Source organism: Mytilus galloprovincialis, chromosome 4 (assembly GCF_965363235.1).
Source record: "Mytilus galloprovincialis chromosome 4, xbMytGall1.hap1.1, whole genome shotgun sequence".
In the NCBI taxonomy this organism is placed as follows: domain Eukaryota; kingdom Metazoa; phylum Mollusca; class Bivalvia; order Mytilida; family Mytilidae; genus Mytilus; species Mytilus galloprovincialis.
The window spans coordinates 33,824,954-33,840,214 of NC_134841.1; the positions used below are offsets into that span (position 1 = coordinate 33,824,954).

The 15,261-nt window shown below is 34.4% G+C and overlaps 1 protein-coding gene across 1 annotated transcript in view; it reads right to left on the minus strand.

The window, feature by feature from the left end:
• Nucleotides 1-1,215: 1,215 nt before the first annotated feature.
• Nucleotides 1,216-15,261, minus strand: part of LOC143071941 (uncharacterized) — a 67,445-nt gene continuing 53,399 nt past the window's right edge. The window contains exons 2-3 of the mRNA XM_076246648.1: nt 6,106-12,542; nt 1,216-4,085 (exon numbers count right to left, since the gene is read on the minus strand). Coding sequence (XP_076102763.1) covers nt 3,145-4,085; nt 6,106-12,517 — 7,353 coding nt within the window. The 5' untranslated portion in view covers nt 12,518-12,542 and the 3' untranslated portion in view covers nt 1,216-3,144. The remainder of the gene's footprint in view (nt 4,086-6,105; nt 12,543-15,261) is intronic.

A 15,261-nucleotide genomic window follows, 5' to 3' on the forward strand; every position in this document is an offset into this window, starting at 1 on the left:
CCCTGTGCCCAGTATTTAGTGTTTTGTTTATATGTTTTGTATATACATACTATTGTTGGTAATTTGTTCGTGTTTTACAACGGCATTGTCAGTATTTGTTTTCGACTTTTTAGTTTGATAATCCCTTTTGTATCTCTCACCTCTTCTTCAATGCATACACCTTTTATGATCTTTTATCATTTCTGTGTTTGTTCTGTATTTATATACCAAAGGCAAGTTGTTGTCATCTACCCAACATTCTCAAGACGAACAAGTGAAACTGCGAGCTACTGCTCACTGATGATACCCCCGCCGCAAGTGGATAATATTAATAGTGTAAAAATATGCAAGTGTTCGGTAAACAGGAAGTTGTCGAGTGATGAATCTGAGAACGCATCACACCGTATAGCTGACTTATATAAATCCTGAAACCAAATTTCAGAAATCCTTGTATTGTAGTTCCTGAGAAAAATGTGACGAAAATTTTCAACTTGGCTATCATGTGTAAAATCATACAAGTGTTCGGTAAACAGGAAGTTGTCAAGTGATCAATCTGAAAACGCATCACACGGTATAGCTGACTTAGATAAACCCTGAAACCAAATTTCAGAAATCCCTGTATTGTAGTTCCTGAGAAAAATGTGACAAAAATTTTCAACTCGGCTATCATGTGTAAAATCATACAAGTGTTCGGTAAACAGGAAGTTGTCAAGTGATCAATCTGAAAACGCATCACACGGTATAGCTGACTTAGATAAACCCTGAAACCAAATTTCAGAAATCCCTGTATTGTAGTTCCTGAGAAAAATGTGACGAAAATTTTCAACTTGGCTATCATGTGTAAAATCATACAAGTGTTCGGTAAACAGGAAGTTGTCAAGTGATCAATCTGAAAACGCATCACACAGTATAGCTGACTTAGATAAACCCTGAAACCAAATTTCAGAAATCCCTGTATTGTAGTTCCTGAGAAAAATGCGACGAAAGTTTCATGGGACGGACTGACTGACTGACGGACGGACTGATGGACGGACTGATGGACGGACGGACAGACAGAGGTAAAACAGTATACCCCCCCTTTTTCAAAGCGGGGGTATAATTAAAAATGGATAACAAACGGATAGAAAGCAAACTGATGGACAAAGGTACACGTATACCATAATTACGGATATTCAAAATACAATGAAAGTTGAAATATGTAACTCAATGGTGAAATCCTAGATAAATAAAAAAAGATTATAGAAATACTGACTGTTTAATTGTTAAAATTGCAATTACTTTGCTAGTGGTAAGTCATAAAAACATAATGATAAAAAAATACATTAAAGTATAGCTCGTTATTCAATTTAAACTAGCATATTAGAAAATCGAAATTTTAAGTATCATACATTGTACATGTATATTTTAATACGATGACTGTAAGTGAACAAAAAAAAACCACTAGCATTTAGGTAAGTATTATTTGTACATTATACCAAAGCTTCACACGAAAAGTCTGGTAAAAATCAGATGATAAATATTTTTTGTAACTTTCATAATTAGCATGGTTTAACTGGAACTCAAATTATTTAAAATAACCACAACAAAGGTGAACAAAAAATAAACACTAGCTTTGTGTTGAGATACTTTTCTATATTGTATCAATGCTTCATACGAAAAGTCTGGTAAAAAATCAGATATTAAATAACTTGTATAGCTTTCATAATTTGCATGGTTTAACAGGAACTAAAATTATTTAATAAATAACACATCAATAAAAGTAGTAATAGCATAAAAGACTGTGAATATTTTTAGATGTTACTTGTTACAAAAAAAAATAATCATTCAAAGCACCTCCATTTCAAAAAGAAATAACAAAACAAACTTATATAAAAAAATATAATTTTAGGGAAAAAATCACGACTTTTAAAATTGCTTTAAAAGATAATGAGATGTGGTATGATTGCCAATGAGACAACTATACACCAGGGACCAAATGACATAGATTTTATATGACCTTCAACAATGAGTAACAATACCGCAAGTCAACCTACCAAACCCCCCGAAAATACAAAATAAAAAAACCAAATTCAAATGAGAAACAAAAAGCATATGAGCATGAAAATGTAATCATATAATTATATATTTTTTTTACTGTGATACAATCAAGACAAGATATTTGTGATACATACAAATAATAACAACATATAAAGATTGAACAGATATTCTGGAATCATCTAAAAGTACTTGTATGACCTTTTTAGTTGTCTCTAAATTTAGATTACTATTTTAAACCTTAGAAGAAGAAAAGATTACTGGAATAGATAATCACAAGGCCTAATCATATTGATAGCAAAGAATTCTATAAATTATAGAACAAAAAAGGCATATAATTGACTATAATAATTTGTTCGCTCTCTTTCTGTAATTTTTACAAAAATAAAACACAGAAGACACAAAACATTTTTTATTACATGTAACTATCGTCTACAGTACTATTTAAATTTTGTTTTGAATTACATTAAAAAAAACCCTGTATTTAATTGAATCAAATGTTTCAGAAATCATATGCTTTTTTTCTTCCTAACTACACAGAGTGGAATTTAATCTGATTTTTTTTCGTCACTCTAGCGCATTGAACATATTTTATGAATATTGACAAATACAAAAATGAAATTTTAAACATGAAAATTGAAACGAGGAATTATTAGAGTGATAACCAAGGCTTATGGTATAGTCTGATTTAACTGTTGGAAAAACGAAATATTCATTAGAGTATGCTATGTAAAGGGATACACTACCTTGATATCCCAAATATTCTTATATCATTTCATCTTGATAGGAATAATTGGACTTTTACTGTATTAAAGCATACTGATGAATCATTTAAGATAGGAAATGCAAATTTCGCACATTGAGGAAAAAAAAGTTTTTTTGTCGATACTTGATTGTGTGAATTTAAAATCATCCTACTTATAAACTAATTTGGATTTTTTTAATGATATACATCAAATCGTTTTACTTTTACCCCAAAATTCAAAAACCGTGTATCCAACGAATAATAACGTATCTTTACCTTTCTAGCTAGAAGTTATTTACAAATTTTGAACCGAACTAATAGTAATCGATTACATCGGATACATCTATTGTAAATATTTGTAAACACACTATCATCAATAGTTTCTATCAGCGACCACGACGACCCCTACCACGACCTCCTCTGTTTCCACCACGACCTCGTCCACGTCCTCTGTCATTATAATCATCTTGATGTCTGTCTCTACTGAATTCGCGACTTCTAAAATCAGGAATTTCATCTCCACCATTTTTGTCTTCATGACCACGACCCCTACTACCACCACGACCTCGACATTGTCCACTCCTACCGCCACGATTTTCATTATTATACTTGGTGTCTTCATGACTTCGACCCCTACCACGACCTCTGTTATTTCCACGAACTTGTCCACCATTCAGTTCTTGACTTCTACCATCAGGACCTTCATTCCCAAGCTTGTTGTCTTCTTGACCACGACCCCTACCACGACCTCTGTTATTACCACGACCTGGTCCACGATTGATTTCTTGACTTCTACCAACAGGACCATCATTCCAAAGCGTGTTGTCTTCAGGACCACGACCTCTACCACGACCTCGGTTATTACCACGACCTTGTCCACCATTGATTTCTTGACTTCTACCATCAGGACGACCACGGCCACGATATCCCCCACTGCCTTTGTCATGATTATTATCTCGATGTCCATCTCTTTTAAATTCTACGCTTCCAACGGTACCAACACGACTTGCATTACCATCTGTTGTATCTTTTTTCACCTGCATTGTTTTCTCAGTTCCCTTCCCACGGCCTCTACGCTTTTGTCCGCGACCATCGTGACAATGTTCACTATCAAGTTTGTTTTTCGGAGGATTCTTTAATTTTTTAGGCGAATTCGTATGTCTAACGTCACCGCCAACTGGCATCTTGTTTTCTATATTGCTGCTTTGTTTTGTTAGTTCATGTGCGGCAAAATGCAGTCCATCATAATACTCGAATTCTGTTTGTTGATTATCGTTACCTTCACACCTGTGACACGAGCTGTACATGATCGTAGACATAGCATGCCCTAAAGTATGAAATATAAATAATTAAGTAGATTGTAAATTCTACTAGGCATAATTATATAAACAGTATTTGTCCTGTGGATTCATTATTATTCGTTGGATACAAATTTTCGTGGAATTCGTGGCTATTGGTGAACAAGGAAATTTAGTGTTCAATGAATGACAAATTTTATATTGGCTTGTATGAAGACGTTGGCAAAACCACGAAATTAAATGTCCATCATGCAAAGAGTCAGTGTTCCTGAATCCACAAATATTGGTACATACGAAAATAAACGAATCCACAGTATTTAAAACAAGACATGATGATCATCTTGTCTGCGTCACTGAAAACTACGTTAATACTGAAGCCGATCGAACAAAAACCGGACAATGAACACGTATATATTGTAGGTATTTTTGTAAAACGTATAAAGTGTATAGGGTTTTTGTTAAAATTATATATTGTAGAAACATTTGTAAAACGTTTACATATATAGACCTAATAAGAAGGGATATAGTTACGATACTGTTGTGAGGTGATTAAAGATTGCATATTTTGGCGTTAATATTGATTCACTTAGAGGGTCTTTGCATCGGAACTAAACTAATTTATTTAAAAAAAAATTGTTGGCATGACAAGGGTTATGTTCTTCTCATATATGTCATGACGGTATGATACTAAACCCCTCACGGGGAGGGTTGTGTCTGATATTCATATGATGAAGACATAATTTTTAAATCAATTTAATTGAAGTCTGGAGCTGGCATGTCAGTTAACTGCTAGTATTCTGATGTTATTTATGTATATTGTCAATTTGTTTATTTTCCTTGGTTACATCTTCTGACATCAGACTCGGACTTCTCTTTAATTGAATTTTAATGCGCGAATTGTTATACGTTTACTTTTCTGCATTGTCTAGAGATATAGGGGGAGGGTTGAGATCTCCCAAACATGTTTAACCCCGCCGCATTTTTGCGCCTGCCCCAAGTCAGGAGCCTCTGGCCTTTGTTAGTCTTGTATCATTTTAACTTTTAGTTTCTTGTGTACAATTTGGAGTTTAGTATGGCGTTCATTATCACTGAACTTGTATATATTTGTTTAGGGGCCAGCTGAATGACACCTCCGTGTGCGGGAATTTCTTGTTGCATTGAAGACCTGTTTGTGACCTTCTGCTGTTGTCTGCCTTATGGTCGGGTTGTTGTCTCTTTGGCACATCCCCCATTTCTATTCTCAATTTTATATATATTCCTTTAAAATGTATATGAATATCTAGACTGTGCCAGTGTGTGTGATTTTTTGCTTGACATGTGGTATAAGTATGCAACCTCTACGTGATATTTTTTTTTATTATTGTTGATATGTGTTTGTATGTCTTTTAATGGAGTTTAGCCATTTCAATTGTTATTTCATAGTCTGTCTTTTTATGTTGTGATGTTACATTATTGTTTCGGTAAGGATGAAGAGTGGTACCTATTAAACAATTTAAACCCGTTGCATTTGTTTGCACCTGTCCAAAGTCAGGAACCTGATGTTAAGTAGTTGTCGGTTTTCATGTGGTTTATAAGTGATTCCCGTTTCTCTTTTTTATATAGGTTAGACTGTAGGTATAACGTTTGAATGGTGTTACACTAGTCATTTTTTGAGCCCTTTATAGCTTACTGTTCGAAACCGTATTCTGAACTATAATGGTTTTCCTTTTACAAATTGTGACTTGGATGGAGTGTTGTCTCATTGGCACTCATACCCGATCTTCTTATATCTATGTATACTGTTAACCAACTTATTTTCGCGGATACTTTATTTCGCGTTTTATCCTTTTTAGACCACTTCGCGGCTACTTAATTTCGCGATTTTTCTGAAGTTCAATAAGGAATGAATTATCATGTATAACACATTCGCGACGATTAATATTCGCGTTATTTTTCTATTCGCGAAAGTCGCGAAAATAAATCGCTCGCGAAAATAAGTTGGTTTACAGTATATATATATATGCGCTTGCTTTGATAATTATTCAGCTGACTAAATACTACATAGCTTACCTTTTTGACATATTGTCCAATCGATGCTATGTATGCCAACCACATTCTGTAATTTGGGATATCGACTTGTAGTTGCCAAATATCCGTCACCTTCCATATCAGCAATAAAAGGTTTTAATATTTCTATTATCTGTTTCCTTTTTATTTGTTTCTTCATTCCGCTTACAACTACAACTATATCGCGACCAGTTATTGTGAGATGACCTTTGGTGTCAGTTAATCTTCCACCATTTTCTTTTAAAATAATTTCCATCGGTTCTATAAGTTCGGGCGGAAAATTGTTTGAAGCATTTCCCATAGACTTAACCAATGGCGGAAACCAATCGGCAATGTAATACTTTTCTAGTAGTTTTGGTTTCGTGGTGAAAAGACACAGCATCCATTGGACATGCAAATAAAATATTTTGTCAGACAATTGTAAGCAAGTTTTAAATGAAGTTTCATTTGTTGTATCAATAACTTTGAGAATAGATTTGGTCAATATCTCGGCATGTTTGAATTCCAAATCAAAGTCGTTCTTACATTGTGTTTGCTGAGCAATGAGAAGATATGTCGCAATGCGTGTTGTATACTGTTCAAAAGTTTTCAACATTCTCGCATCACAAACAGGGTACAGCGTTTTGGAATTCATTCGTACTTTACCAATTTGTTTTTTAGCATCTTCAAGTGCAAGTTTTTGCTTTTTCAAAATCCGTTCATATCTTGGATGATAACAAATAATGTCTTCACAACATGGGCATTTTGACAGTAAGTCATTAGTTTTTTCTTCCATGCGAGCATCAAGATAGCAGCTTTCAAAAGAATGACCGCATTGTAGCAATGTAACAATTTTGTTATCTTTACTATTATCTTTGAAAATATAAATGTCCGGTTTACAATCAGCACACTGCAGTGGACACGGTTCACCGCAGTAACCAGGACACAGATGACCACAAGACAAAGTCCTATCACAGTCATGATTACATCTTTGACGATTGCATTCTTCAAAGCATAATTGTGTACACTTATAATGTTTACACTCCCATGAACAGTTTTCTTTACAAGGGTTGCATGGATCAGTGCATTTAGAACGACATTTCGAGTGTGAACATGCAAATGCACAAGACTTTTGACACGGACTGCACTTCATACAAGCTTTACTTTGACAGACATGACCGCATAACAATTCTTTTTCACAGTGGCTACTGCATACACTATGGCGGGAATTTGTTTGACATTCATAACACGACCCTGGACAGGGATGTCCACATGGCAATGGCTGTTTACACGTTTGGTCACATGTTTTTCCTTTCGACTCACTGCATACGCATTTTATTAAATGACCACATGCTAGTGTCGTGCTTATCAATTCTTTGCATTTCGGTATTTTTTTACTTGATACTGTCCAACATTGTAAAGTTATCGTATGCCCACAGTTGGAACGCACGTGCGTTATAGTCTCTGAACATTTAATTTCTGGCAACTTATTTGTTACTTTCTCCCAGCATTTTATTGAAGCCGAATGTCCGCATTTTCCCAACTTAATTTTAACCTCTACGGTACATTTTACGTCTGAAACATTTGCTGAACACAAAACCATTTTCCTATGTCCACATAAAGGCAAAGATTTTAGGACCACAAATTTACAGGATACAGTTTCGGGGTCTATATGGCATTCCATTTCCTGAGAATGGCCACATGACACTATAACTTTCTTCGCCATTGCTTTACATGGATAAATATTAGGGTCGGACGAGCATGGAATACTTTGTTGATGTTGACAGCGTTCTAAAATTGTTTCGATAAGCTCTTGGCAGTCACAAGAAAACGGGAAATGACAGGATGTTAAACACTGATGACTGTTTTTGCATATTTTATTGCATTTGTCGGTACATTTGATTGAATCACTTCTGTGACATTCGTGTGTCATGGAATGTTTGCATTTGAAGACAGTGGTAATATTTGCTTTACATTTAATTGAAGTGACATCTTGATGACATGGGAGCATTATTTTATGGTCACAGTATAGAAAATCTTTTTCTACGTAGACACTGCATTTGTTTTCCGTCTGATAATTCGTATCGGAACATTTCCTTACATATTCATGACCACAATCATCTCTTTTGTCAGGAATTACAATCTCGCATGTGTGACTCTGAACATAGTTAGAATCATAGCAATATCTTTCATATTCATGTTCACATGATAACCATTGTTCCGTTACAATTTCATTGCAATTATGAGTGTTCTCATACAATTGGTCATGACACTGTCTTTGATATTCGTGTCCACATGATGTTCTGTTCATTTTTACAATAACGCTGCACTTAACAAGCTTTTCGAATTCGGTGTTATAACAAAACCGTTCAATCACGTGGTCACAGGTTGATCGTTTTTCTTTTATCAAAACTCTACAATCACTTATTGCATCATAAGAGACGTTATGACACTGACGTTCAAATTCGTGTCCACACTTTGATCGTGTCCCTGTTACGACTGTGACACACATATGGCGTTTTGGATCAACATGACATTTTAACTGTGTTGTATGACCACACTGAAGTTCTCTGTCAACAATAACTTTACAGAGAATATCGTCTTGATCGATGCAGCATTTCATAGTTGCAGGATGTCCACATGATAAAGTTCTTGTTACTTCAACTGGACACAAGTATTTCGAATAATCCACATGGCACTGAAGATTTGCAGTGTGTCCACATTTTAGTTCCCGTGGCATTACTACATTACAATAACATAAAACACCACAATGACATCTCTTACGACATTTATGTCCATCTTCACAAGTCTGTGAACATTGCTTTTTGCACTTATATGCCTCATGTTCCCTGTCAAATGGGTGACAATCGTATCGACAAGCATGTCCACATGATAATCGAAATTCACATGGAAGATAACAACCTCCATCTTTCACTTTTTTGAAGTCACTTGGTGACTCGGCTAGAATTCCTTCGTGAGATGGATGATTTTGGCAGTACAGAGGTAACGCCTTTCCAAGCGAGGGATATTTGGAAACTGTTTCGTTTTCATCGATGTCTTCCTCTTCAATTTGAAGCTTTTTGATAATAGTCTGCCAATGCGGAGACTTCATGGTTAATGTAGAGCTGTTTCCTATTATGAAAAGACCTTGTTTAGCTCTTGACAAAGCAACGCAAATTCTGTTTTCCCGATTTAAGAATCCAATATCGCCTTTGGCATTGCTGCGCACTAATGATAACAGAATGATTTCATTTTCTTCGCCTTGATAATTGTCAAGCACACAAATGTTCACTCCTTCGAATTTCGATCTAGGCATTTTTTCTTTTATACAGAACATCTGACCAGTGTATGCTGCAATGATCGTTATATCAGATGGTTTATATCCCTGCTTTAGCAGATAAAGACAAAGCTCTCGGAGATATTCAGCTTCATATTCGTTAGAAAAACTTCTTCCTTCATCTTTGAAAGCTTCCTGTTTGTTATGTGTGATGAAGAACAAACTCTTACGAACTCCTTTAATTGGTGGATATTCATATACATTTTCGTTGTCATAAAGAACATCATATATGTGGCGTACCAGTTCAGAAATTTCTGGTCTCATTCGATGTTGTCGTTGAAGGCAGTGGTAACTCAACTCATTCTTTACCATTCTTTCAAACAGGGAAACAGATAAATTAAATCTAGTCGCAAGTTCATAAACGGCTGGTTTTGGTTCTAATTGCTTGTGGTCCCCTATCAAAATCAAATGTTTACATCTTGGGCTAATTGCAGTAATAATATGGGCTTCTGGTACTTCTGCTGCTTCTTCAATTATGGTGATTAGAGGTCCAACTTTGTGTAAGGATTCGCTGTATCGTGCTGCATTTGTTGTAGTCATGGCGATAACCGTTGTCTGTTGCATGATATATTCGTCTAATTCCTTACTGGCACGCATATAGTCGTCAAATATCTCATTAAATTCCTGTTCACTGGTGCGCAGCTGTTCGTGAAGTATTTTGGTGTACTGCATTAACCAATATCTATACATTTTCCAACGATCTTCCATCGAAAGTATCCAGATATTTTTTACGTCAATGACTTGGTCCTCTGACATGTTTTCGCCATAATGCAATTCTTTTGCTGCTTTCTCTTTTTCCAAACGCAAAATTAATCGACATTTTTCTTCAAGATGTTTTGTTTTCTGTAGCTGACTTTCACATTGCATGTCAAGATCGAGACCGATAGTATCAGTATTAAGCGAAAAATCAACATCATCAACCTCCAAGTATCGGTCGTTGAATGCATGTTCCGACTCAGAAATCACTGTAATTAACTCTTCCTCTTTATGTTCAGTCTCCATTGCTATAAGTTGATCTTTGATTTCTTTGTCAGACTGTTGGTTTTGATAATGCTTGTTCACTTCTTTATACCATGATTGTTCTAACACGTGTAGCCACTGCAACCAAACAATACTTTTATTGTCTCCAAACTGATTTACATGATTTTCTGAAAGCACAGATTTCAAAATATTGAACCATAAAACAATATTTCTGCTTTGTAATGCCTCGATTGTTTCTCGAATCTCTTTTATTTTCCTTTTAGCTGCTGTTGCTTTTTCGATTACACCAGCTCGTGGATTATTAAATTCATATCGAGCTTTTCTTCGTAAGTTTTTTATCGAAAGTTCTTCTACTTTTGGATTTTTACAACGGCTTCCAAACCTAACTACTCTGGGAAAACGACCATCATATAAATTTTCTGGCATAAAATTAACAATTCCTTCAACAAACTGATCCAATGCATGGTTTGTATAACAAACAACTAACATGTACGGTTTCGGTAATGTTTCAGGTCTTCGAGCATTACGATTAGGCTTTTTATCCTCTTCATCCTCACCAATGGAATCCATCTGTTGCCATCTGCCACTATTATGCAGTAATGCTTTTGCGATTTGTAATCCAAGGTACGTCTTTCCGGTTCCTGGTGGACCTTGAATGAGCACAAATTCCTTTGTAAGTGCTGAAATAAACGCGTTCCTCTGCGATTCGTCCATCCTTAAAACAGCAGTTGACGGCCAGTCTTCCTGAAACAACCTTATCTCATTTGTTAGTGTTTGTCTAGACATACCAATTCGTCGATTTCCACGTTGAGTATTTTCGATGCCAATACGGGAATTATTAATTAAAGGTCTTAGATCATACACACAACCTTTTAATATGTACGATGGCATACTAACATCTTTTTCACAAAGAACGAGATATCGTTGGAAGGGGAATGTTTCCTCCTTAATGCGTTGTAAAGCTTTCAGTACATGTTTGTAAGCCTCAAAATATGCTGATGTCGCCTCTATCATTATACCATATTCATTTCTTGGAAGTTTGACGTTGCTGCCCGATTTAAACACTTGTACAGCAAAACAGCCTGTCTTTTGTAAAGTGTCTCTCTCACATTCAGCTACAACGGCGAAGAAAATTGTTTTGAACCGATCAAAAGAAACAAGCAATAAAGACCCATAAATAAGTCTCTTTGATTTTATCCAGTTGATCCTTTTGGAATGGTCTGAGTCTAGTTGTAGTTCAAACACTTCCCCATTATCTATCGAAGTGCTTTGGTTCAATACTAACACATTTCTATAGACAAGACCACTTTCTAATCTAAATTTTCCGCTCCGAATTTCTCTATCTTTCTGTTTGAATTCCAGGAGAGCATCCCGAAGAGGTGACACGCAGTCTTCTCTGTACAACCTAAACTGTACATCTAAATAATGATCTAAATCCAAATACTTCCCGAAAACTTTGTTCCGTCTTAGAAAATTGGGAGCGTATAAAACATCGATTTGTCCAGGAACGACTGACATAGTTCGGAAATCCTCTGGAGGGGCAAACTGGTCTTCAATGTCTTGCTTTTTAACATGTTTTGGCTTTGATCGCTCTTCGGCGATCCTCATTATGTCATTCTTCAATTCAAATACAAAGTCAACCATCTTATTTTTGTCTTCGCAATCATCACATTCACTTACTTGTCCTTTCAAAAATTCTACAAGTCCAATAACATGTGGAGTTGTACACAAATGGGGCATGCGTATGTATAATTCCTGAAGTATTGTTAAGTAATCGGATAATAAACAATGAAAATCATGATCACGGGAGTTGTTACATGTTACCCCTACAAGCAATGGAATACTCCTGGTTGTAATCAGTGAAGAATCTGACAGCATATTCAACAGCTGTAAGACCTCCTGTGTCCTTCTATGTGCCGTGCATGTAGAAGCCTTTGCTATAAGATGGACGAGCATAGATAAATAATCATCTGATAGTTTCGTGTTGTCAATGCCTCTATTAATTACTTTCATTGTCTTTACCAATATCTCTAATAACTCTTCATTTTGAAGGTTTGATTTGTATAGTTTCTCTATAAAATCTGCAGGTTGAAGTTTGCCTGGACTTTTTGAAGCCATTGTTAATGTGTTTCCTTTTGAGTACCTAAAAAGACATTCAAGTTATTATAATCAACGCAGATTACAACTTTGTTGAGACAAACTAAAGTTAGAGAATGGAAACCAACTTTGGGACGTACGTACGGACGGACGTACATGTACGAACGTACACGTACGAAGTACACATAGACATGGGTAAAACGTAATGCCCCCTCTGCTACTGTGGAGGCATAAAAATCAAGTGGCAAAATTAGACTGTTCCTTAAAAAGTAGTTTATATTTAGAGAGTGGAAAACTTTTGTAAGAAAAACTTAAACTATATAAACTACATGTATACCAATCTTATTACAGTTTTAATAACGAAAATAGATAAACAATGAAATTTATTCAGAACGATACTTTTAGTACAGTCAATCTAGCATAAATTTGACCCTTACCTGAAAGTAATTGCAACATAAGATTTTTAAGTTTTAATCTTTAACATAAACCCCAAACATACACAGAAAAAAGTCCCATAAAATCTTACTTGAGGAAAACTAAAAAAAATCACCATTTAAAGTTCCTATGGAGATTTGCATTGAAAGGGGAAATAACTCTTGCAAAAAAGGCAGAAATATCAATAAAAATTGATACAAAATTATAACTTTACCGCTTCTATTCATCAGAATGTATTGATTCTTGATTTTTAAGCGGTCTTTAGAGTATAACAAACAACTCTAAAGGTGTTTTCATTTATTTTATCAACTTATAATCTAGATTTCGTAATTTATTAGTTGACCATTTATCAAATTTAATAAAAATAATTAAGCATGTATTCTTCTTTTTGTGGTTTAAAGTTTCTTAAGATAAGAAAGTTGCTAAAAAAAATAATAATATACAGATATAAACAATACCAAATTTTCACATTATTTTTTCAAAATGGTTTCAAAGCTTCAAATTTGCAATTTCTTTAATGAAAAATGTACGAAAAAAATAAAACTATTCATAACACTTCGGTTTTGTACATTTCATGAGCAGAAAAAGATTATATAATTTAGTCAAATACAAACTTATAACCCCATCAAAGTATCATACTATACATACATTTCAAGAAAAACAACAAAAAAATACTGTTATACACAATATTTTCTGCGATAAAAGAAACTATCATGAATCAATTTCTCTCTCACACAACTCTGAAAATTGACCCACACATACATTTAAAGATAATCCTCTCCTTCAACTTTAATAAAGCATGGATTCAACTGATAATACTTATCTTTATTTATGTAGATAAATAATCTAGTCACATTGGCATTGTTAAATTGATTAGATTTTGTATATGTTATAAAATATACGTACTTAGAATGTGTTTTTTCTTTACTATATATTTAACATGAAAGGGTCTTAAGAGGTCTTTTAAAAAGGAAAGAAATTTGACCAAAAGATCAAAATCTTCCTTAAACTTGATGTTTCACCTTCTTGGTTTTAACAATGCCAAACCACCAGAAATTGTTTAATTTTCGTTTCCAGGTGTTCATTTCCTTTTCATTTTCAATACTTCAAATAATTAAATTCCTCAAACCGCATTTGAAATGTGAAACTTTTTCAAAGTAGATATACATTTTATTCCAGGATGAATGTTTCATTACGACATAAATTTACAAAAGTTTGTGAAAAATGCATGTATGTGTATGGATTGAGCTGAATTTAAAAAAAAAAAACATATTTCGAAAAAAACCGACGTCAAGGTTTTATTTTTGGAACGATGATACTATGTTTGATCATGACTTTTTTTTATTCTGGTAGTACAGGACTATATATAAAGTGTGTAATTCAGATCAGCTGCTATATATATGTAAATAAACTCCTCATATACACCCGGATGTTGAAGAGCATTGAGGACCAAAAACTCCTAAAAGTTGTATCAAATACAGCTACGGGTATATATTCATGAGGTAAAAAGAGCCTAGTTGAAGATGATTGAGGACCAAAAATTTCTACAGCAAAAGGTATTTATTCCTGAGATAGAAAAGCCTTAGTATATTAAAAATTCTTTATTTTGTGGACAGTTAATTTATAATTATGGTCAATGATAATTCATGTCAACACAGAAGTACATGTAATTGATTTCAAAAATTCTTCAACATATTATTTGCCTTCAATGGTATCCGTGACAAATTTGCATTTCCATTGAGTGTCACCTTAGTTTTTCAAGTTAGATTAAAATGCAGTTTATAACTTGGTTGCCATGAGATAATTGCCACCAAGAACCCTGATTGAATTCTGATTTGCATATACTAAACCTTAGTTACCATTGTTCAATAAGGCATTTGACAAGGGGTGATTCAACATTCAAAGGTTAAAGACGTTTGACTGAGCCCCCCCCCCCCCCCCCGGTCCAAATTCATTGCATATTCGTGCGACAATAAAAAAAAATCCCTGCACATTCATAAGAAAACATAATCAATTTATATACAGTTTCCAGCTACTACATGTACTATGACATCTTATTTAGCTTTTGTACCATGATTAACCACATAAGATCATACATATTACTATTAAGTATAAGTGTAATTAGAATTAAAGTTATTTTAACAGAAAATGACACATTAACATATAAAGTTCAACCCATTGATATATAGTACTGAATTCCATGAAATTGACACTCTAAAAATTTCTCATTTCACCCATACCAACGTCTTTATAAGTATTTCGTTTAATATATAGGAAAAGAATCTCCATCCTTTACTTCTATGGCAATTAACTGAATAGAAAAATAGTTC